Genomic DNA, 23,646 nt, shown 5'->3' with positions numbered 1-23,646 from the left:
CAGACTAGGAGAAAAACGATCTTTTGGTTATTACCAGCAAATGTTCTGAGCGCCATTTGACAGTCTATGCACTGTGTTTCTGGAAAGACTGCCAATTAACTAAAATGTATCAAATGCAGGAGTGCTGAGAGCATATTACATAAAGCTGATATTCTTTATGAAGCTTCTGAATTAGTCTTTTTTTAGTATTAGAAACACATGCAACTCGGAATTGAATCACAGCACAACAGTCAGTGTGGACAAAAGTGGCCGCTCCGAACGTCTGTGATCGGCGGCCGCTGGGGTCCTCGGCTGCGTTAGCCAGGCTGAACCTCAGGCTGCAGAGGCACAGTCGCTTCTTCTTCCGTGTGCTTTCTAGTCTGGCTTCCTCCGTAGCAGATGTATAGTGGTTATAGCAACATCTGATTGACAGTACAAACGAAGAGTGTTGGACTTTTTCCACTTAGCACCTAAGCAGAGTCAAAGTTAAGATCATTAGCCAGTGACCCTAACTTTTATTTGTGGCCAGGTACCTTGTCATTTATTTGATATGACCAGCTTTTGGTGGGAGATGTTTAAAAGCACATAGTAGAACTAAAACAGTTATGACGGTAAACATGTTCTATCCGTTGCTCAGGGAAAGCTAAATGTGCGGGACTCTTCATGAAATTGAGACCTCAGCGTGTGATTGCCGATGTACTCTTTCGATCCATTCGATAGCAGAAAGCCTGAAACAGTTTCCTTTCTATTTGGTGTAGAGTTATACTTAAATTGTCGACACCCGTGAGTCTTTCTTCCAGGCGCTGTGTCTGGATGGAAGAAGCTCTGGTGTGTTTCAGGGCCTCTAAGTCTCATTGTGTTGCTGCTGACTTGGCCTAGGGGTCACTTTTCCGTCATTATCCTAAGGGCTAACATTTACTGGGCAGTTACAGTGTGCCAGTCTTTGTGCCACGTCCTGTGCCCGTTTGTCTTATTGAATCTTTACCACAAACCTATGAGGTCAGCACGATTATTATCCCCATTACACAAGTGAAGAAACGGAGCTTACAGAGGCTAAACGACTGTCCCCGGGCCACACAGTGAGTAATTTACCGGTCTGGACCTGGAACTCAGATCTGTCACCAGAGCCCAAGCGTTTACTACACTCCCTGGCTTCTCCTGGGCCTCATGTTCTCACTGAGAAAATGAGAACGTTGGAGGAGATGCCCTTCAGGCTTCTCCCTGGCTTTATAATTCTGGAAGCCCCATTTCTAAATACATATATGTGATCTAACTCATGTCACCAGTGCACAATAAGAAAATGGGAACATTTTTCAGTCATCAAACTCTGTCATGATTTTAGAGTTATGTATGAACCTACCTAAAAAATTAATTTGGCATTTCTGATTTAGCACTATTAAGTCAATTATCTGAGTCCAGCTACTTCAATGCTACAATCAGCATAAACAGTGGTGAGAGCACAGAACACCATTTAACATCCACCCGATCCGTGATTTGAATTTTAGTCAATTTCTTGAAATTAAGTGGATCTGAAATTCTGTTCCTGCTAGCAATAGCAAAGCCATTTTAATAGTCTCGGTGGAGAATAATTTAGTTAAACACTTGTCTGTTGCTTAAAATGAAACAGAAAAGGCTGTCTATTTACAAGCCATTCTTCTTTGGGGCATTTTTCCAGTTTGCTGCTCTGGGTGTTTATTTTGAATAGTTTACATGAAAATAGGATCTTTATTGCTTCTTAGAATACCACAAACCCCTATTTCCCATCTTGATTAAATAAGTATCAGTCTTTGATGCATGAGCTAACATGGCACTCACCGGGCTCACCAAAGCCTTTCCAAACCGGAGGGTGGGTTTGATGTCGGTTCTGACTATTGGATTGTGACGTGGGTGAGCACTCTCACCAACTACAAGTGGAGTGCAGCTCAGTTTCTGTTTGAACCTGAAGTTCCTGTTTTCTCTGTTTTCCAGGAGTTCAGCTCCAAGTCCCAGTATAATCAGTCTCCTCAGGGGAAATATTCTGGGACACAGATGATCTTAAAAGCTGATACACAGTAAGATCACTAGGCCAAAGTAGTAAAGATTCAAACTTTACCTGGCTTACTGTCTTTTTTTTAAAGATTTTATTTCATTATTTTTAGAGGGAGGGGAAGGGAGGGAGGAAGAGAGGGGGAGAAACATCTATGTGAGAGAGAAACATCAATTGGTTGCCTCTTGCACGCACCCCATATGAGAACCGAACCCGCAACCCAGGCATGTGCCCTGACCAGGAATCAAACCAGCAACCTTTCAGTTTGCAGGGCAGCTCCCAGCCAACTGAGTGAGCCACTCGGGTCAGGGCAACCTGGCTTACTCGCTTAATTGAAAAAAGAAGTTTTAAATTGAGCAGTATGCATTTTAGCTGAAATTAACATTTGTTTCCCAGGAGGAAGTAAATGAGTGTGGTTCCTTATTCTGAGAAATATTTTCTTACATGCAGTTTTACATAAAGAAAACTAAGATTTGGCTCCTGCTCTCGCTGAGTTCATGACCCAGTGGAGGAGTCCAACACGTGAACATGTAATTACCCCAAAGTAGCAGAGGTATCGCCACAGAGGTGTCTTCATGTTGCCATCACCCTGAGGGATTATCATAGATGGTCCCAGAAATGACATACAGGCATGGCCTCCTAAAACCAGTTTTTTAGGACTAATAACAATTAACACTTGAGACCTGAGTGCCAGGCCCTACACAAATGATCCTGTGCGTTAATTCATTTAGTCACCAAGTAAGTATTGCTGTGGTCCCCCCTGTACATATGGGGAAGCAGAGGCTCACCCAGGGTCGCCCAGCCAAGTGGTGGAACCGGGATTTGAACCTAGACCGTCTACTCCACCACCCACACCCGAACCCCAGGCCGCACCGCCTCTCTAATGAGCCAGTACCACCTTTACTGTCCTGAGTTTTACAACTGTTGAAAAAAATGGGCCATTGATATGGATAAAGAAATAGCTGAGGAACCCTCAAAGACCCTGTAACATTAACACTGGCCAAATTAAACCATTTAGGGACAGACATATATAGTAATTTGGGCTATATTCCAATATGTTAACATAAATAAAAATTCCAGGAGAGTTTTTATTGCATCCATAGAGACTGGAAAAGTGTTTTGTTGTTTTTTTCCCCCCACAGCACTTACTTTAACACATTCACTTTGCCCCAGCAGAAACTAAACACAGTTTTCTCTTCTCAGAATCATTTGGAGTGTTTGATAGTCACAGCTGGATAATTTCTGAGTTTATCTAAACCTGTTTATTCATCCTTAAGGTCCCCTCCAATTCTGGAATAAAGATAATTCTACACTAATCTCCTGGTGTTTCATTATACACATATTATTTCAATTAAAAATATGCCATAACACACTCACATGTGTGAGGTGATAGTAATTTACATCACTCTATAATATGGAATCACTGCTCTGTTCATTCAGTCTCTTTTCTCTGAGACTGTCTTAAGATTTTTTTTAACAGACTTTACTTTTTTAGAGCAATTAACAGAAAAATTGAGCATAAAGCACAGAGTTGTCATATGTACACTCCCATCACCACCCCCCCCACAGTCGCCCTCATTACTGACACCTGGCATTAGTCTGATTCATTTGTCACAGTCAATACTGAGATGTTATTATTAACCAAAGTCTGTGGTTTACTTTGGAATTCACTCTTCGTGTTACACAGTGTCTGGGTGTTTCGCACCTGCATAATGTCACGTATCCACCATTGCAATATCACAGAAAAGGTTACCCCCTAATAATCCCCTCTGCTTCCCCTGTTCATCCCTTCTCTCCCTGTCCCCTACCCTCTGGCAACCCCCACCCTTGTTACTGTCTCTGTATTTCACCTTTTCCAGAATCTTGCACAGTTGGAATCGTGCAGTGTGGTCCTTTTTCACACTGGCTTCTTTGACGCAGCAATATGCACTCAGGTTTCTCCACAGCTTTTGTGGCTTCATGGCTGGTGGGTTTTTTTTTTTTTAAATCACCGAATATTCCTCATGCGGATGTGCCACAGTTGTTTTTCCGTGAACTCACTGAAAGCCATCTCAGTCGCTTGCGGGCTTTGACAATGATGAATGTAACTGCTGGAAACATTTGCCTGCAGGTTCTCATCTTAAGGTTTTTCTCTTGCTAGATTCAAACCCTAAGTAATGGTCCTCTTAAAATTACCTTCTGAATTGTGTCTAGTGAAGAAAAGTCAGTAGGAACTTTCATTAAACCCTGACAATTTTTTAAGTAAAACTGCAGTTTTTGCCTTATCTTTTAGAGTTTTTATTAATAAATGCCCCAGAGGCTGGATATGCCTCGATATTGAGGCACATTTTTCGGAAGAATGATTTCTGTGAATTATATATTTTGCTCCTTAGTAGTACAACTTGGCTGCTTCTTTCCTTTCCTGTGACAGCTTGGGAGACATTTCCATTTAAAATTAAAATCTAAAAACATTTATTAGTAATGTGTGAGGGATTGTAAAAGATATTTATTCAATCTGAGCAGAGTCACTTAGCGATGCCTTTATGTTACTGGTTGGGTTTCCAGCTAAATCGATGCTCAGCGACAGTCTTCACTTCTTTCATTTTTTATATATACCTTTCAAAGACCCAAATGTTTATTTTTATTTATTTTTATTATAATTTTTCTTTATTGTTCAAGTACAGTTATCTCCATTTTCCCCCCACCACGCCCCTCCCCGCCCCACCCGTCCCCACCTCCCACCCCCAATCCTTCCTCTCTTTTGCTTTGCTTCTGAGGGGATTCCTGAGAGGAAGCATTAGCTCTGGGGTCCCGAATACAGGGCCCCGTCATTTGCTCTTTAGAACACGGGACTGCCCTCTGTCACAGCTGACCTCACACTGCACACACAGACCTCGTTTTATTGTGCTCTGCTTTACCGTGCTTCACAGGTGTTGTATTTGTCTTACAAATGGAAGGCAAGACCCTCCACCTGCAAAAAGATCAGGGCTCTGTTGATTGCAGTGGTCTGGCACGGAACCCGCAGCATCTGTGTGCCTGTGTAAGGTTGCTCGTGCCCAGTCCCCTGAGAAGGCAGGAGCCGTGGGCGTGGCGTCCCCAGGGCCGGCTGTGTAACAGCTGCCTTGCGAGGTGGATGTGACGGTTCAGTGAAGTGTAGTGCCTGTCAGGGGCCTGGTTCAGTACAGTCTCGAAGCACATGGACCTCTTCCTCCAGATGTTTGAAAGACAAGGACATTGATGGATGGGTTCGCTCGGGATTGTTTCCTTTGTTTTTCTCCAGCCATAATGCCAGTGTTCCAGTCATTACCCTGGTGTTCCCTGTACACAACGTGTCATAGAGGGTTATAAACTTAGGGACCTCACATCCCCCTTTCCAATTGTTAAAGGCCATTGCCCAATGGGAGAAAAAATCAAGGAAAACTGTAGATTACATGGTGTATGTAATGTTGCAATTTTATATTTTGGGGTGGTAGTTTGTTTCTAAATCAGTCAGGAGCTGCCTCTTTTAAACAGTGTGTCCACAGAACGAAATTTTACAAAGCGATGAATTGATTGCTGTGGCCTCTCGGCGTCCTCTTTGGTTGAGTAGCTCCCACTTCAAAGGCTCTGGGGGTGAAATAAGGGCTGTGCTCTGGCCGATGGTATTCTGCCGTTCCAGTTTGCCTCCTTAGATTTACACGTAGCCCGCCCCCCACCGGCCCCCCATCCTGAATTTTGCCCCAGGACATAATTATCCCTAATATACAGTACTCTGCTGCTTCCCTAGTTAAATATATTATTAGGAGGCATCTGTGGCTGTAAGAGGTAGGCCATTATATTTAATTTAATACTCTCTGATATCTGACATTCTCTAATCCCATAGTTGATGGTTAGTTTTGCTCATGGGTGTTTCTACTCAAAGAAATGTCTCTTTAGAAAAAAGAGAGCCCTGGCTGGTGTGGCTCAGTGGATTGAGTGGCGGCCTGTGAAGCAAAGGGTCACCGATTTGATTCCCAGTCAGGGCACAGGCCTGGGTTGTGGGCCAGGTCTGCAGTGGGGGGTGCGTGAGAGGCAACCACACAATGATGTTTTTCTCCCTTTCTCCCTCCCTTCCCTCTTTAGAAATAAATGAATAAAATCTTTAAAAAAATAATAAGAAATTTAAAAAGAGAGAGAAAGAAACACTTGTTTTGAACACAGTAAAGTTGAAATCTGCCTTCCTGATATAAGAAAGGAAATATTTTAAATTATTTTTGAAGTCAGGAATAAGCAAATCTTCCAATGTACTTAGGTTTTAGAACCATTATTTCCCAAAGGGCTCAGACAGCTTCCCCGTAGTTTGGACTTCTTGTTGAGTCCGTTCCCCTTGTGTGCTGCTTAAACTTTCAGTCTGGCAGCAGTTCTAGTTGAATTTTCCACCATATATATTTCCAAGCGATTGTGCTTTGGTTGAGGTGGGAAGACCCCTTTTTCTATGCTTATAAGGAAACAAATTAATGGTGGAGAATGGATTGGAAAGCTCAACAGAAGTTGGATTTTAGAATCACATAGAAATGTTAAATCAAGATGCCTCTTTTCCCTCTGAGAAGACACTCAAACAAAAATCATGTTTAGTTCTGTGCTTATACAAAGCCCTCAAATCCCTTCTATGAGGACTTGTCATTTTCAGAAATAATTTTAGGGACTAGTTAGGAAACAGGCAGGGAAAAACGTATAAACAACCTGTATTTTTAAGTTCTGTTGCCCAAGTGTCAAAGGGCAATAGAATATTTTGTCGTCACTCTCTCCCAAGCACTGCACAAGCCAGACAAGCACAGGTCTAAGCCCCTATCTGCCGGGGGGGGGGGGCAGTTAAAATGTGCACGTATTAAAATAGTGCTACACACAAAACAACAACCACATTTCTAACTCCTCATTGATTAGCTTGGTCGTGTGTACTTTTGGCTCTTCATACCGCAGTTCTCTTTATTTTTTATTTCTGTTTATATTGCTCTTGTTAATGGCTTTTCTCCCATACAACACCCACTCCTGTCTTAAATTCCCACTTGTCTTAAACTCTCTTTCTAAACGTGTTGAGTCAGGGGTCATCGGTCCAGATAGATTGCTCTGCTGCGTGTTCGTTGTTGCAGCCGCTCCTTCTTCACTGCCGTCCTCGCATGTAGCCGAGGGAATGTCCAGTTATGCTCACGCTTTGATTTTACTTCTGCTCTCTTTCGCCAGTGGGATGGGATGGTGTGCTTTCAAAAGCTAAGTGAAAGCATGCATTCTCAGAGTAACAGTAGTAGCTAAAATCTCTTAATGTTCCCTGCATGCTCAGCATTGAATTATGTAACCCTCACAAAAGCCCTACAAAGTAGATGCTGTATTAACGTACCCATTTTACAGATGAAGTAACTAAGACCGAGAGGTAAATATGTAGCCACACAGCTCAGGAGGCGTGGCGCTGAGACGGGAACCCAGACATGCCGTCCTGGGCTCTTGACCACGGTGCGTCCTGGGGGAAGGGGCGTATCGGTGGATCCCTCCTCAGATTCAAGATGATCACACAGATGCACGCACACACTTTTTAGTTGTACTTACAAGTGATGGGTTGAAAAGTCAGTGTGTTTTTTCACACATGTACAATTGTCTTTTTTAACTAAAATAAATCATAAATTTTTAGGCCTTTACATTTTCTAATTACCAAAGCAATACACGATCATTGTTACCCAAGTTTAAAATAGAGATACAGAAAGGAGAAATAAAAACCAGTGTGAATTTACCACCCAGAAGTGGTAAACACCTTTCTGTTAACACCTTGTTGGTATGTAATTCTCCAGACTGATTAATTATGCATTCGTAAGCATCGCTTTTCTATAAAAAATGGAAATATTCTGTGCATACAGTTTTATAGTCTATTTTTAAACACAATATAATTTGAAATATTTTTATTTTAATAAATATTCACCCTCAATATTATTTGTGGTAGTCGATCAGTATTCTAATTTATAACTGAATCAAACTTATTTAACCAGTTCTTGTTGGTCCTTAGGTCATTTCCAACTTTCTCAAACTCTAACCAATACTATGGGCAATATCCCTGTACTTAAATCTTTTAAACTGGTCTGACTACTTCCTTAGAATAAGCCGCGAAAATGTACAATGGCTGTGTCAGAGGGGATACACGTCCTGAAACTGGGTAAGAATCGCCAAATTGCCTTCCAAAAACCTTGTTCTAGTTCAGACTCCCAGAAGCAGGACATGAGAACATGCTGACACTCGCATGTCACATCTCTTGGGGCGCACACTTAATATCCTGGGTGTGCTTCTAGTTGAGGGAGAACTGGGGAGCTTTTATGAGAAAACCGTACACCCTCAGCATGACCCCTGGGCTTACCAACTGTATCTGACCGACATCCATTCCAGGTGTAACTCCACAATCTGTCTTTACGACCTGGACTCTTTATTTTATATGAAGAATGCTTTATACTTCCACAGTCCCTGAGAGATCATGGGAGAATTCAATAATTCTTAATTGCTCTGAAGACCAAGAGCTGCAGTGAAGTGCTAACTAAGGATTTTTGAAAACCACTTGTCAAGGGGAGAATCATGTGTTTTGATAAATTAACCTCTCCCTGAATTAATGTGGGGTGCAGCACATCTGAGTTTACCTGCACAGCAGCCGAGAGCGGCTCTGACAGTGACTTTCCATCAAACTGATCGACTGCCTTTTTAGAGCAGAAGTTCTCGAAGTGTGGTCCCCACACTGGCGGCCTCTGGAAATGTGTTGGAAATGGAAAATCTTAGGCCCTACCTCAGGCCTAGTCCACTCAGGGTGCTGTAACAAAAACACTATACACTGGGAGAAATTTATTTCTCACAGTGCCGGAGGCTGGGAAGACCAAGGTCAAGGGACTGGCAGGTTCGGCGTGTGGTGGGAGCTGTTCTCCTGGTTCACAGAGAGCAGACTTTTCACTGTGCCTTTAAATGGCGGGAGCAGCACGGGAACTCTGTGGGGTCTCTTAGGAGCACACTAATCCCATTCATGAGGCTGAACAGTCACTCTGTAATCACCTCCCAAAGGCCCCACCTCCTAAGGCTATCACCTTGTGTGTTGGAATTCAACACAGGAATTTCAGTGAGACACAAATACTCAGTTCTTAGCATTTATCCAATGCTAAGGGGACTTTGGGGGTGAATCCCTACAATCCATCATTTACCAAGCCCTCCTCGTGGTTTGAATGCCCTGGAAAGTTTGAGAACCACAGCCTTGCTGCACTGGGCGTTCCAGTAAGGCTGCTGTGTAGACAGGCTGCCCTGGTCGAATTGTTCTGCCACACTGCCTGGAAGCCAGCTGGGGGAATAGAGATACAGGGCACCACTTTGCACTGCACCAGATTTGGCCAGGGTGTGAGCTACCCTGAGGGGCGAGCAGCCGTGTCTAATGCCGGAGGAGTAGTTTGAATGGCAGCTTGCCCAAGGTCTGTTCCCATCACATGGTCTTCCACAGACTCTGTGCTCACCCGGCCTTTGTATCAGAGTTCCTATGACCAGAAAAGCCCTTGAGAGGTCATTTAGCCTTATTTCCCAGCCAAATGAGACTTACCCCTAAGTCATTAGTGACAGATGAAAGTCCAGACTATTCCTGAGGGAGAAACTTCCAGCTGCCCCTAGTAATCATTCTGCCCTCTCTAGAAGCCTTTCCTCATCTTACTGCTTGCAATTCGAGCTAGATTTCTGTTGCAGAAATGAAGGCTTCTCCCCTCAAGGCTGAAAACTCATGAGATCTGCGAAGGTTTTGCCATCCCATAGGAATCTCTTGATGCATCTTTACTCACATCTGTGGTTCTCCAAGTTCTTGGAAGGGCTCTCTGCCTGGCTCTGGGCACTGGGTTCCCCGAAAAGCTTGCCGAGCTCTGTGCGTGTCGAGAGGCTGGCACTGTGGTAGTGCTGGCGTCATGCTCATTACTGTGCATGAGTTCCTTTGCTCCTTCACTCAACAGTCACGGGTGTCAGCAGCTGTTAGATCGAACCCCATGAAATTGCTGATATTCTGCCATTTTTGACCCATAAAAGTGGTAATTTCATGCGGTCCAACCTAAGACCATGTACTAGACATTACAGGGGAGACAAATTGAGAAAGGTGTGGGCCATCCTCAAGGAACTTCCATGTAGTGAGGGAAACAAACAACCCTGAGACCCAGGGCAGAGGTCCCAGGGTGCATGGGAGGAGCAAGAGGTAAGCCATCCCATCAGGCTCTCCCCAGAAAGTGACCTTTAGACTGAGTTCCGATGGGTAAGAGTTTGTGTCAGGTGGCTGATCTGTGGTCTGCTGCTTGTCTCTTACCAGCCCTGGAACACACCTATTTCACTGCACACAGAATCACCACAATAATACTTGTTTCGTGTATTGTTTTTAATCATTTGAAAGTCATTTAGGGCTACCAAACATAATTGTTTGATCCTATTTTAATTTACTTCCTGAAACTGAGTATAATAATTAAGCTTTGAAACTAAGGGAAATAGTGCATGGCAAAATTAACTGTAATGACTCAGCACTGAATATCTAACTAGAAAGCGTACTCAGGGTAGCCATACGTAGGTTAAAATTATGCTCCAAGTTGGATGGCGGTAGAGCATCTGGAAAGCTGTTCCCTAGTCTGTGCTTAAAACACACTGGAAACAATCAGGGCGTTGAAAGAAGGCAGGGGTGGCAACAGGATCCCCGCAGACCCCCTCACTCTGTCCTCCGCATTGCTGGTCACGGGGCACAAACGACTCGTATCAGGAAGGTGAGCGTCAAACCCAGCATTACCGCTCGCGACTCAGCGCTCCGGGCCCTGACCTGTTGGCTCTTCACCACCCTTGTGGTCGGAGGCGCATCCCTGTGGTCTCACAAGCGGGCTCTCGTACTGTTGACTCTGCATTAGAAGATGAGAAACTCTTCATAATGCTCAGGACATGTGTAAGGCTAAAATGAGAGCACCAGTGGTTGTTTCTGGCCTGATACAAAAATTCCAAGCTGTCACGATTAATAAATGAAAAAGGAAAAGGAAAAAGATGATGATTTCTATCCTTGCTGAATCCAAAAATCTCTCTTTAAAAAACAAAATGCTCTAAAAGGGTTTAATCACTTTACCTGTTAAGAACAACAGTCCAGGCGTCTAGCTCCAGATGTGAAATTCTAATCCCTGTTCTGTGTAATGCTTACAGACAACATAAAGCCAAGTGCTAAATGTAAGGCTGTCTTCAAGTTTAAGATTCAAAAGTTGCATTTATTTTAGGTTTCAGAAATTAACACTAACTGGATGAAAGAAGGTGAAGGCATTAGCCAAAGAACATATATGCATAGCCCACAGAAACAGACAACAGTGTGGTGGAGGCCGGAGGGAAGTGGGGAGAGTGGAGCTTGGGTGGAGGTGGGCACAGGGGGAAAAGCGAGGCATCTATAATAGTGTCAACAATAAAAACAGAAATGTAACATTAGTTCTATAAACTAAATGTTTCTCTTGGAAAAGGGAAGGGATGATCATCTAAATCTGGGAACCTGTGAACAGGTGTGCTTGAACAGCACTCTGACTCTCAGCGGGAACCCAGGCTGCTGTAGCAGGGTGTCCAACCCACAGCCGCGGGCCGAGTGCGGCCCAGGATGGCTGTGAATGCGGCCCAACACGAAACCATAAATTGACTTAAAGCAGTAGGAAATTTTTTGTGTGAATATGTGTCACAATGTATTTAATGTGTGGTCCAAGACAACTCTTCAGTTGTAGTTCAGAGATGCCAAGAGGTTGGACACCCCTGCTAGAGGTTAAGTGAATTGGGGATGTCACCCATGAGCTACCTAGGTACCCAGGGGTCCTTATGACAGATGAGACTGTGCTGTAAAGTCAGCGCTGAAGACAGAGAATTCCGGGACTCTGGGAAACCTCCAAAACGCACAGACTGTGGTGGAGGAAAAAGCAACTAGAAACAGACGAGCTCCATGACGCAGGGTTTGCCCGGAGCCTTTGACTGAGAAAACGGGCCCAGGAGAATTCAGTTTCCACAAATAAATCAGGCCTGGGTTTTTAACCACACATGTGGGAGTCTGGACTCTGAAGCAGGGCTGCAGGTAGGTCCTAGAAACCAGTGTTGCCTGGCTCTGTAACTCGAGAGGTAGGGTCCTAGCAGGTGTCGGATAGGAATGCATGGCCACCTCCTCATTGTCATTCACAGATGCCTGTGCCCGGCCTGCATCGTTGGCACCCGGTGCTGCCTCCAGTGAGGAGAGTGGGGATTCTTGGCACCCTCAAAAGGAAAAAACACAACCACCATTTACTTTTCTCCGTGTTCAGCTTGGCTGAGCCTACGGTGTGGAACCTGTGTCAGGACAGAAATCGCCGTGGTGCCTTCATTTCAGCCAAAGAGCATGTGTCCTGACCCACCGTCTGCTCTGTCGCTCCTCTCCCTGTCCCAGACACTCACTGTGCTCTTGCCTTTGTCTGCTGCCACCTTTCTCCTGAAGTGGCTCTTAATAAACCAGCAACAAAGTTTCTAGTTGCTAAAGCTGGAGGTTTCAACCCAATGAAAGTCGCAACTCCTCCATGCACCAGTCACTGAGCTGGCCACAGATTTTTTGGCACTGTTCCCACCTTCTAAGGAATCTTCTTGACTTCCAGCTCTCAGGCTTCTTCCAACTCTGTTTCAGGTTCCTTCATTGACTCTTCTTCCTGCTCCAGCCCAGACACAGTCACCTTTCCCCGAGGGGTGATTCTCCAACCTCCTTCCATTCACTCGTTGAGCCTCTTCCTCTGTTCCCATCTCCTCAGCCACCCCCTCTATGTGGGTGGACTTCCAGATCTGATCCTTGTTTCTAATTTCCCGCTGGACATCTCCACCTCATGATCCAACTGGGCACATTCAAAAGGATTTCATGCAAAAGCATGCTCCCCTCCAGGATTCCTTATCTCAGTGAACGTCCTCTTTACCTGTGGCATCCTTCTGCTCACTCATCTTCAGTGGTGGATCATTTAGCAGATCCTCCCGATTCTTACTCATTGGAACTGCAGCTCCCCGGTCCATCTCCAGCGCCTCTACTTCAACCCGGGGCTTAGGGTCTCTCGTCTGAATCTGCACCACAGCTTCCCGCCTCCCTGCACTCAGCCTGTCGTGGTTCCTGGCCAACCAACTGCCAGAGCTCTTTCTCCACAACACAGATTTGACTGTGTCCCTCCCCACTCAAAAGCTGCCAGTGACTCCTAGCTTAGCAAAGCAAGTCACAGTCTTCCAAACCCACTGCACCAGCCTCATCTCCCACCAATTCCCCACACCCTCCACAGTCTTTCTTATTTCCAGGTGAGTGTGCACACGCATGTTGATTCTGCTGCTAAAATAGCCTCTTTTGTCCTCTTTTGCCACCTGGAAAATTCCTATTCAATTTTTTTAAAAGCCAGCTCTGGAGACACTGTTCATATCTCTGTCACACTGTCAATATTTGCATTGTAGCTGTTCATTGTATCAGACCCAGCCAGGAATGTACAGCTCTTCTTCTCCCTCTTGCCCACTGAGCCCAGACGCAGGCTCAGAATCCCCCTCAACACGGCACTTCTGACAGCCCTGCTCGGCAGACGGCAGCTTGCACACAATTTGAGGTCTGTTTGACGTCCCCTCAAGTGGACCCTGAGTTTTTCCAACAGTGAGCTCAGTGAGCTGCCTAATGTAACCACTCAACTGCTGAAGTGAATGACCAATGGGTTTTGTTTTGTTTTTTTAATTTGGGAGGGGGGTTCTTAATCACTAAATAAATGTTAGTATCTTACCCTTACGTTAGCTATATGTTGTTTCGTGTTACCAGTAGATCGGTTCAGGAAGGTACATTCATGGCAAGAGGTGAGCCAGGTGTTTTGTTGCAATTCATCGTTACTCTTTGCAAAGAATTCTTCACAACACACGTTCAGTCCACCAAACCTTACTGCCTGTGCCGGCCACAGCCCCCTCTCTTTCCAGAATTCAGCCCACGGCTTTGCCTTAAAATCAGCACACTGCAGGCCATTTCTTCTGGCCTTGCCTTTGATTTATTTTGCACATCCTTAAGAGTGGGTTGGATAAAGCATTAAAAAGATAAAAATATCTAACCTTACATTCCAATTTCATAATACCTCTTTTAAGAAAAACTGGTGAGTCTGGGTAGTTTTAAAACTAGTTAAAATCCCTTCAAAAGGGATGCTTTTTTTCAATACTGCATGAAACACCTAATAAATATTAAATAGTAAGCCTTTATCTTTGAAACAGGTATAGTAACTATCAAAATGATGTGTCAAAATAATCAGGACTACATGAACCAAGTTTCCGGTGGCTCGAGTCCAAGAGGCAATACAGCCATCGTTATTGAGTTCAACGGCCGTCCGTTCACACTGTCTGATTAAAAGCCTTCTTCAGGTTGGGTCACGTGTCGGAATTTAAAAATGGGAAATGGGATGATGTGTATAAATGAAGAAATTTTAAAAGTTCCTATTTTCTCCCAAGTCCCTTAATACACATAAGACAGCTGGTTGTGGCATGCTCAAAGCAGAAGGTTCTTGCGTGTCACTCACCAGAGTGTGCAAAGCAGCGAGCAGAGCGATGAGAAGACAGGACAGGAGGAGGAGAGACGGGTCTGCAGAAGCCTGCCGCCTTGCTCAAACAACCGTTCTGCTGCACCCACATAGAGCTGTGAAGCCTGTCCTGTTTACTTTTTAATGATCCTATGCTGTCAGTGAATTATTAAAATGGTTTCCGCTCACCTTTTTATGTATTTTCTCTCCTGTTATGCTCCCACCTGTCTTGTCTGGAACACCCATCAGGCTAACTGTCAGGTAGGTTCTCCTGGAGGTTTGACGTGGTTATCGGGGGAGTGTCCGTAGCGGGGAGTGAAGTGAACCGATTGCTGGTGACCCGGGATGCGTGGTGAAACTGAACCAAACAGGCAGCACTACAGCACGGGAAGCTTTGTGCAGACGCATAGAGCTGGAGAAGCTGCAGACTCTAAGCACAGGGAGCCGGTGTGAGCTCAGGAATGAGAACTTAGCCTAAGAGAACAGAGCGGTGTGCAATGATAAAGTGAGTTACCCGGACTGGCTGCTTCTGCTGTGGCTCAAAACTCAGACTGCTCCCACAGAACTTCATTGTTACAGGCGGCGTTATATCCCATGTGGTCACAGTGATTCCGCTGTAAATAGACTATCGGCTTTCACGGATTTGGCCAGGTTCCAGGGAAATTGACAGTGATGTAGTTCAAATCCCCCTTTTAAGTATGTACGTAGACATGCCTTGCCCCTTGATGAAAGAGAGTGACTGGGAATAAAGGAGTGGTAGCATACATTTTGTTAATGCTGAACTCACCCTCGGAGTTCAATCTGACATGGTTTAACGCGAGTCAAAAGAATCGTTGCTTGAAATTGTAGTAGGAGACAGAGCTGCTCGTTCTCCCTTTGGAGACGGGGGAAAGCAGTATTCCTTTACCCACACAAAGCTCCTTTTAGATCCTGAAGTGCGAGGCAGACTCTTTATGAGCCCATACCATAGCTAAGCCCAGGAGAAGGTAGATACTCACTTAAATTAGAGTGTGTTTGGTGTGTGTTGTTGAGGGGAGGGGGGGGGTTGTGTGTGTTGTTGAGCTCATTTTTATCTTTCAAGAGAAAAAAAATTATTACTTTAGTTGCCATGCAACACAAAAAACTGCTCTGACAGCTTTCTAATTTTAATTTCAGAAGTCCACAGAGCAAATGAAGAAGGTCCCTACTATTATCCTTTCGGTCTCATATAAAGGAGTCAAATTTATTGATGCAACAAATAAGGTGGGTATCGCACCTCTCTGTGCCTTCGACCCCTGAGTCTAAGCTCTGACGTCCTTCATTTCCCATCATGCCCTGCGTGCCCCACTTTAGTCACGCCCCACTCCCCAAACTCCACGCTCCCTAAACACAACTGCAGGCGCACACACAGCCTATTCAGAAGGGCACTTTCCGTTTGGGGGCTCGATCTGGATTCCTGTACACGCTCTGCTTTCACTTTGCCGTGGTGTCTTCTCTAGTAGACTGTGACCACCTGCTGTCTGGCATGTCCCTTTGGACCCAGAGGACATTAGGACAGGAGAAAGTTATGTGAACAACGCAAATGCAGCCATGTTGTCATTCCTCCGTGCGAGGAAGTGTCACCAGGTGGAGGGCCAGGACAGTTGTCTTTCCATCTCCCCAGAGACGTACACGTCCTTTCTCCTGATATGTGCCATGAATACCTCCCGTGAAGGACACATCCTCTGCTTTGATAGTTTATAATTGCGTGTAGTGCTCAGCTACTGAGTGGAAAAGAAAATTTCAACTATTGTTTTCTTAAAAGACACAGTCAGAAAAGAAGCCTAGGCCATGCTGGACTCTGCTGGGACGTTGTCCTCACAGCAGGAAGAGAGTGGGGACCCTAAGGTCGAGGGTGGTCAGCTGGGCTGTATTTTACATACAAGGTGTTCCAGGGTTCCTTTCTTGGCAAAGATGACAGAGTGCCAGAAAGCCTGGGTGCGCACTCTCACTCTCCATAAACTCACAGCTGACTGGCTCCTCCTGACCAAACGCCCCAACATCCATGTGTTTATTGCTACACCTTCCAACTGGTACAGTAGAGGAGGAGGGGAAAGGAAGTGACCCCCACTGGTGAATACCACGTTTTCTGGACTCCCCACCCACACCTCCCTCTGGACCCATTCCATTTGGGAGAAAGGGTGCAGACAGTCAAGAAACAGGTGAACTTGAACATTGAGAACTTAGGACCAGAGCAGCTAGATTCAGATACGGGGTTGGGGAGGCAGGGGCAGGAGCGGGGAAGTCCCATGGGCAATGATGCCTGAGGGTCTGTAATAAACCTGAGCATCTGGATCAATGAATTCAAAGTTTTCTTGACTTTTTTTGGTAACGAAAAAGACTTGCCACATCAGCAGTCAGGTATGCCCAAGCTCCCCAAATCTTCTTAGGAAAACAACCTGCCAGTCTTAGAAACAGTTCAGAAAGCCAAGCAGAAAGCTTATAACCCTGTATGGCTGTGCTGGCCGACGATACGCAAAGCACACGGCGGAATGCTGGCTTTAACTCTGCAGCGCGTTGGTGCTGGTTGTGCCTGTCAGGTCACAGTTTTGGAGACTTAATCAGAAAAACCACAGTGATTTGCTTTTTTATTTCTTGGAAGCATTTTTGCTTGTGTGTAAACTTACATTATCCTTAAATTGTAGTCATTTGGTTTAAAAAGTTCCAAAACTCTGTAGAACACTCATTGAAGATGCCATTGCTATTGCTGTATCTAAGTTTCAAGAAAAGCTTTGGCATTGGGGGTGGGGAGGTTCCTAACCTGGAGCAACTGACTCCACCCCGTTTGCATTTGAAAACCATGAGGAACGATATATTTCAGTGTATGAGTTTGACACTCTCCTAGCAGTGGACACCCACCTTAGCAGGCTTGGGTTCTGACAGTTTCTAAACAAGCAGTATTTGCCCTGTGAAGTTCCCAGGGTCTTAAGGCTGTCATTCCAGGGAGTGGGTGGTATTACTGGTGCATGTGTATTAATAGCATGCTCTGTAATCCACTCTCCGTGATCAGAGGAATGAGAACGAGCTTTGTCAGCTCTGTTGCATTTTGCTTATGGACACACCAAGGGTTATAGAACTAGATCCTTATACCTTGAGGAGACACTCCTGCTTCAGTTGCCAATAATTGATAGATCTCTGCTCACAGATGACTGCTTTTTGAAAGTAGAAGCACCAGGAGATACGCAAAAGGCATTTTGTGTGAATAAAGACACTAAATAAAGAAGGCCAGCATATCTTTTGAGTTCTCAGGGCGGCCCTCTGCATACTTTGAAATCTAGAGCAAAGGCAAAGTGCATATGATGTGGCAAGTGGAGCCCACCCCTTCGTGACTGGATGACAACGTGCGCCTGGATTTTGTGGTAATGTGGAGACATTGACCTCAACTGGCTATCCAGGGTCCCCCTCCCAGTGTCCGGCAATGTGGCTCATCTGCCCCAGTCTAACAGTGGACAGTGAGAGAACAGTGACTCAGGGAAACAGGCTGGTAGTTGCTGGGTGAGAAGCCAAAGTAGAGAGATTATATTTAGAAGAAATGGTACAAAGCCACCCTGGTGGAGTTCGACTGTACGAGGCTGGGAAACGCTGCTACAGCCAGGCCGCAGGACTGGCTGCAGAAGTCATGGGGGGCCTGTGGTTGAAGGGTCGAGACCGCTCAAGTGGTGGCATGGAAGGAACTGTGCTCATACACCTGCACTCTAGCGGTGTCTGCAGTGGCATGTGTGTTTGTCACTTTCTTCTGTAGCAAAGACCGACCTCTAATGCCCACAGCAGGAAAGGAGCAGGTGGACAAACCCCAGTGTCCTGCTGTCGGTCTGCACCAGAGATTTCTCCCCTGGGAAGCGTTGTCTCGTGCCCACTTTGATTTGAAGTGAAGGGCAGGGGGTGCGTAGACCTATTGGAAGACTTTGCCACTTTAGTTACTAGTGGCCACTAGTCCTGTCATTAGGCACAACCAAAGTCACACCTGCACATTCATGTTTCATGTTTTCATTGTGTTTTCTTCAAAAACAGCCTTCCCTTTAACCCTACTCTGGTACAATAGAGAGGGTTGTTCGACCTACCCTGGACAGGTGGAGTATCCAAGGCTGCAAACCCCTTGCTAAGTTGACCTTGGAGAAGGACTAACACTTGACTTTCCCATCCCCTAACCTAACACTTGGTCCATTTCTCCACAGATGCCTTCCACCAACTAGTTTGAAGTGTAAGGGATAATTGTGTCAGCTTCTCTTCCATTTCTCTCACCCCCCCCCATTAGACTATGAGAAAGATGAACCTTCCCACAGAGCATTGCTTCCCTTTTGCTCTGATAAATAAGTGGCTTTGGCCAAGTTCAAGGGGAAGGGCTAGGTGCCTAGTTGCAAACTCAGATGTATTGCCTACTAACTTAGGAAACAAGTCACTAACCCCGATTCAAGAGGGAGGAAGTGGGAAATGATCTTGAATTAAAAATGGAACTTGGAGTTGATGTAGTACAAAAACATGGTAGAGAGAGCACAGCAGGTTCTGCACACCCTCAGCTCAGAGGCAGCTCTGGCATGACATTTGGCCCAGAGGGCCAGGACTGCATAGTTACAGACCCATCTCCAGCTCAGTAGGGGCTTCCAGAGGTGACACCTCCCCACGTCCAGCGCTGGGATGCAGGCGGGCTGCCTTTGGCCTTCCTGCTCGACCCCCTCCTCGGTCTTCCCATCCTACTAAATTAGGAACCACATAGTACCAGGGCTTGGTTTTTGTTTGCTTGCTTGTTTTGAATACCCACTTCAAACAGGGCTGGCTTATGCTGATTTTTAGACATAAAACAATTTGGAAGATTTGCCTAACCTCATGGCTGTTGTTTTTTGGAGTCAAGTAAAGAGCGCTGTAAGCATGCGTGCTTGTTAGCATCACCCACTCTGCGGTTGTCTGGAGTCAGCCCTGGGCTGCTGTCTCCACCGGGGCCCTACCTATAGGAGCCTAGAGCAAGAAAAGCAGGGAGAGGCCAATTTCTGGGCTCCATCATTTCTTTATCACAACCAAAAATCCTCCATCATTCCTCCTCAGAACCCAAAATTCTACTCTACGCCTGCCAGCCAGCCATCTCTCCAGCTGTTTCTCAATGTAATGAAAAGCAACAGATGGAAAAACCACCTCTTCTTGTTGAAAGATGCTGCCCAACTTTCCATCCCAAAGAAGGGGCAAGGTCAGCCCCTCCCCAGCCCTTCTCTTGAGCTTGAAAAGCTCTAGACTCCTTAGAACTTGCTCAGATATGGAGGCTGAGCACCGTAACGGAGTTCACTCTGAACTGAGGTGTGTCCCTGACCCCCGTGATGACGTCAGAGGGATGGCGGCGTTTCAGGAGTGAGATCCTAAATCCTCGCCGCATTCTAGCCCCGCAGATGCATCAAGTTCTGTTCAAAACTTCCTCGCTACACAGGCCGTTGGTATACATTCATTTAACAACATTTTTTTCAGTTACAGTTCATATATTCAATATTATTTCGTGTTAGTTTCAGGTGTACAGCATAGTGGTTAGACAGTCGCACACTTTACAAAGTGTTCCCCCACCCTGGCAGTCCCAGTCCCCACCTGGCACCATCCATAGTTATGACAGTGTTATTGACTCTATTCCCTGCACTGTACTTGACATTCCCATGACTATTCTGTAACCACCAACTTGTACTTCTCAATCCCTTCACCTTTTTCACCCAATCCCTCAAGCTCCCTCCCCTCTGGCCACCATCAGCTGTTCTCTGTGTCTGAGGGTCTTACCAGTGCCAGTTAGGATGATAAAATACCAGTTACCCTTAATTGGATATAGAATATTTTTACTAGCCTGCCTCCCCCCCCCCCCGAATTTGGACCGTGGGAAGAGAGAAAATAAAAGTGTCAACAGTGGGAGACAAGGCTGATTTGGGAACATGGAGCAGCACAGAGGAGGGGAGCCTGGGTGAGCAGTTGAATGATAGCCCTGGCCCCTGGTGAACAGAGAAGTGGGGGGTCTGGAAAATCAGGGGAAATCAAGAAGACGTGGGAAAAATGACTTAGACTGGGTTGCTAAACAATAAACATTTAATTGCTCAGAGTTCTGGAAGCTGGGAAGTCCAAGACCCAGTGGCCAGCAGATTCAGTGTGAGAACCCATTGCCTGGCTCAGACAGACAGCTGTCTTCCTGCCGTGTCCTCACGGGGCAGAGAGAGCGAGCTGGCTCAGCATATGGGCACTAACCCCATTCTGGCTCCACCCTCATGACCCAGTCACCTCCCAAAGACCCCACTCCAAACACCACCACAGGAGGCTTCAGCTTTCCAGGCATGAGTTGGGGAGGACACAGACGTGTGATCCCTAATACAGATCTCCAAAGACACGCTTTACCTATTTTATAATTTTGCCCTGGGCCACGATGCGATCACACACCATTGAAAATCATCAAGCATAACATCTTATGATTTGGGAAGATTCATGGAATTCGGCTCAGTAAAAGCCACAGAGCACTTTTCACTATAATACTTTCCCAAGGAGTTGATCCACCTGATGCTGAAAGAGCAGAAGAACAGGAAATGCCAATGTAGTTAACAGCTGGAGCCAATGTTCCGTGTCCCGTAACAGTGCCTCCTGGATGGGGGGACCAAACCCACAGAGGCTTCCCGAGGCACTCGCAGCCCCCAGTGAAAATGACTGTGGCGGGTGGGGGGGCTCTCAGCGCCTCCTTCCATCGTACCTGTAAAGACATCATAGGTCTTAGTAACTCTCACGCGTGCCTAATTTAGAATTCCACTTGAAGAAATGCTCTCCGCATGCCAGAAGAGGATCGTGACCTTCTGTTCAAAACCGCATCTTGCAATAGAGTGTTACTTGTTTACAGGATTCCAATTTCAATTTGAGTTGTTTTTGACAGCGCTGCATGTAGCACCGCAGTACAGGGCCCCAGTGAGAATGTCTTCACTTAATTTTCTTTTATGTGTTAATTCTCTAATTGCCTCCCAGCCATTCAGCTCAGTAGAGTCAGAGAGGGCCATGAAGTCCTTGCTGGGGGTGCTGGCAGGGAAGGACGTTTTGACGCATTTTTAGGCATTGATGGGTGTACCTGGAACATTGTATTGCCGGCAGGTTATTTAAGACTGTTCAGTTAAAACGTAATGAGGGTAACTAACGTGTTGAGGGTTTTAGATCTATGACAACTGCAAAAACATAAATGGGTTATTATAAGATAAAGAATGATCACACAATTATGTGAAATGTTTTGCTTTTTAAATACATTTATATATCAAAAGAGGTTTCTAGCAGGGGTTTGCAGCCAATCAGTTTGTGCTTCAGGATAATGGTACTTAAACCTTTCCTCCCTCACCCCCCGTCAGTTATTCTTAGAGGCGGGTTGGGATGAGGCGATCTGGGGGAGAGATGGCATAAAGACACGGTACAGAGAAAGAAATGGAATTACGTTAAACCAGCGTGAGCTGCGTGGGGCAGAGGGGCATCTCGATTATGTAAAAGAGCCTGAACTGCCAGTCAGGCAACCCCAGGTTTCAGTCCCTGCTCTACCATGTGCCTTGTGTGAGGCACTTTCACGCACAGTGGACCAAGCCCCCCACTTGTGCATTGATGATGATGGCCATGGCACTGCTCTTAGTGGTGCACAGTGGGTACAGCTAGTAAAGCGTTGTTGTCCAGCACCCCACGTCAATCGAGGATCCAGGGTCTGGATAGTGCAGGGTGGGGTTGCCCTCATCCGGGCCCAGCACCTTAGCCTCCACGGAGTCTTCAAGAGACAGTCCCTTGATGCTTCCACCTGCCTGCTGCCCGCTTCTGCACCTGCCTTAGCTCTGAGGGAGGTGGGGCCGGGAGGAAGACAGGGCAAGATCCATCTCCTTGGGACAGAGCTCGCAGCATGCAGGACGTGGCGGGTGACCCTTTCCAGCCAGACTTAGCAGGAGATAGCCCTGCCCATCTCCAGGCGTGTGTGGGGAATGGAAATAGTAAAGTGGCTAGTAATTACTTTTTCTAAACAAGTGCCTGCCGACCAGACTGCTTCTGTGTGCGTGCAGCACCTGGTGAGAACCGCTGCTCCGGGGCGTGACTATTCTAGATGGTTTTCAGTTAAATTAAAACATTCCCTTCAGACCTGGCATTCATACCATGTTGGATCATTTTGAATGTTGCTGGTCTAGAACATTCTAGAAAGGGAGAAAGCAGCTGCTTCTCAGGTCATTTGCATTGGTTCTAAAACATGCTGGTTTGCAAAGGAAAACCACAGTCATTTATGTCATTTCTTCCAGAACATAATTGCCGAGCATGAAATCCGTAATATCTCCTGTGCTGCCCAGGACCCAGAAGACCTCTCAACGTTTGCGTACATCACGAAAGACCTGAAGTCCAATCACCACTACTGCCACGTGTTTACTGCCTTCGACGTGGTGAGTGCCCGCCCTCCTCCCTGGACAGCTGAACTATTTCCCCCAGTGGACCTGAATTTTCCTGAAAGCCCAGCTTGCAATTAAGACACTTGGCATGTTTACCAAGTATTGGGTTGGCCAAAAAGTTCGTTTGGTTTTTTCCGTAAGATGGTCCTCGTAGCACTTCGTTGTCTTTAACATCATTGGAAACAATTTTGTTAGATTGTACTGTGACAGCTGTCCTATCAGCGTGCATTTTAAAAAAGCTTATCAAAATTGGTGAATTTTTGTGTAGCCGTTTTAACACTGAAGAAGGAAGAAAATATGCAATATTTTCAGCATATTCTTTATTTTTTCAAGAAAGGTAAAAACACAACTGAAATGCATGAAAAAGATTTCTGCAGTGTATGGAGAAGGTGCTGTGACTGATCAAATGCATCAAAAGTGGTTTGCGAAGTTTCGTGCTGGAGATTTCTCGCTGGACAATGCCCCACAGTCGGGTAGACCAGTTGAAGTTGATAGTGGTCAAATCGAGACATTAATCAAGAACAATCAGTGTTATATCGTGTGAGAGATAGCCGAACTCAAAATATCCAGACGAATAAAGTTATTGGTGAAAATGAAAAATGTGTCTTTTGTTTTATGGAAAAAACTAAACGAACTTTTTGGCCAACTCAATATTAAGGAACACCTAGTGTAAGGTATTTGCAGACTCAGTGTTCCTGAGCTTTTTCTACAGAACTCC

At 45.7% G+C, this 23,646-nt stretch overlaps 1 protein-coding gene across 10 annotated transcripts in view; it reads left to right on the top strand.

Moving 5' to 3' along the window:
* The window catches only part of ANKS1B (ankyrin repeat and sterile alpha motif domain containing 1B), an 805,832-nt gene that overhangs the window by 760,365 nt on the left and 21,821 nt on the right, over window positions 1-23,646 (top strand). For all 10 annotated transcript variants that reach the window (XM_053921934.2, XM_024579129.4, XM_024579128.4 and 7 more), the window contains 3 exons: window positions 14,764-14,775; window positions 15,670-15,756; window positions 22,785-22,922. In XM_053921934.2, the coding sequence (XP_053777909.1) occupies window positions 14,764-14,775; window positions 15,670-15,756; window positions 22,785-22,922 (237 nt within the window). The remainder of the gene's footprint in view (window positions 1-14,763; window positions 14,776-15,669; window positions 15,757-22,784; window positions 22,923-23,646) is intronic.

Source organism: Desmodus rotundus, chromosome 3 (genome assembly GCF_022682495.2).
Source record: "Desmodus rotundus isolate HL8 chromosome 3, HLdesRot8A.1, whole genome shotgun sequence".
Lineage (NCBI taxonomy): Eukaryota > Metazoa > Chordata > Mammalia > Chiroptera > Phyllostomidae > Desmodus > Desmodus rotundus.
The sequence above is the reverse complement of the archived record's forward strand: the minus strand, read 5'-3'. Positions and strand labels throughout refer to the sequence as shown.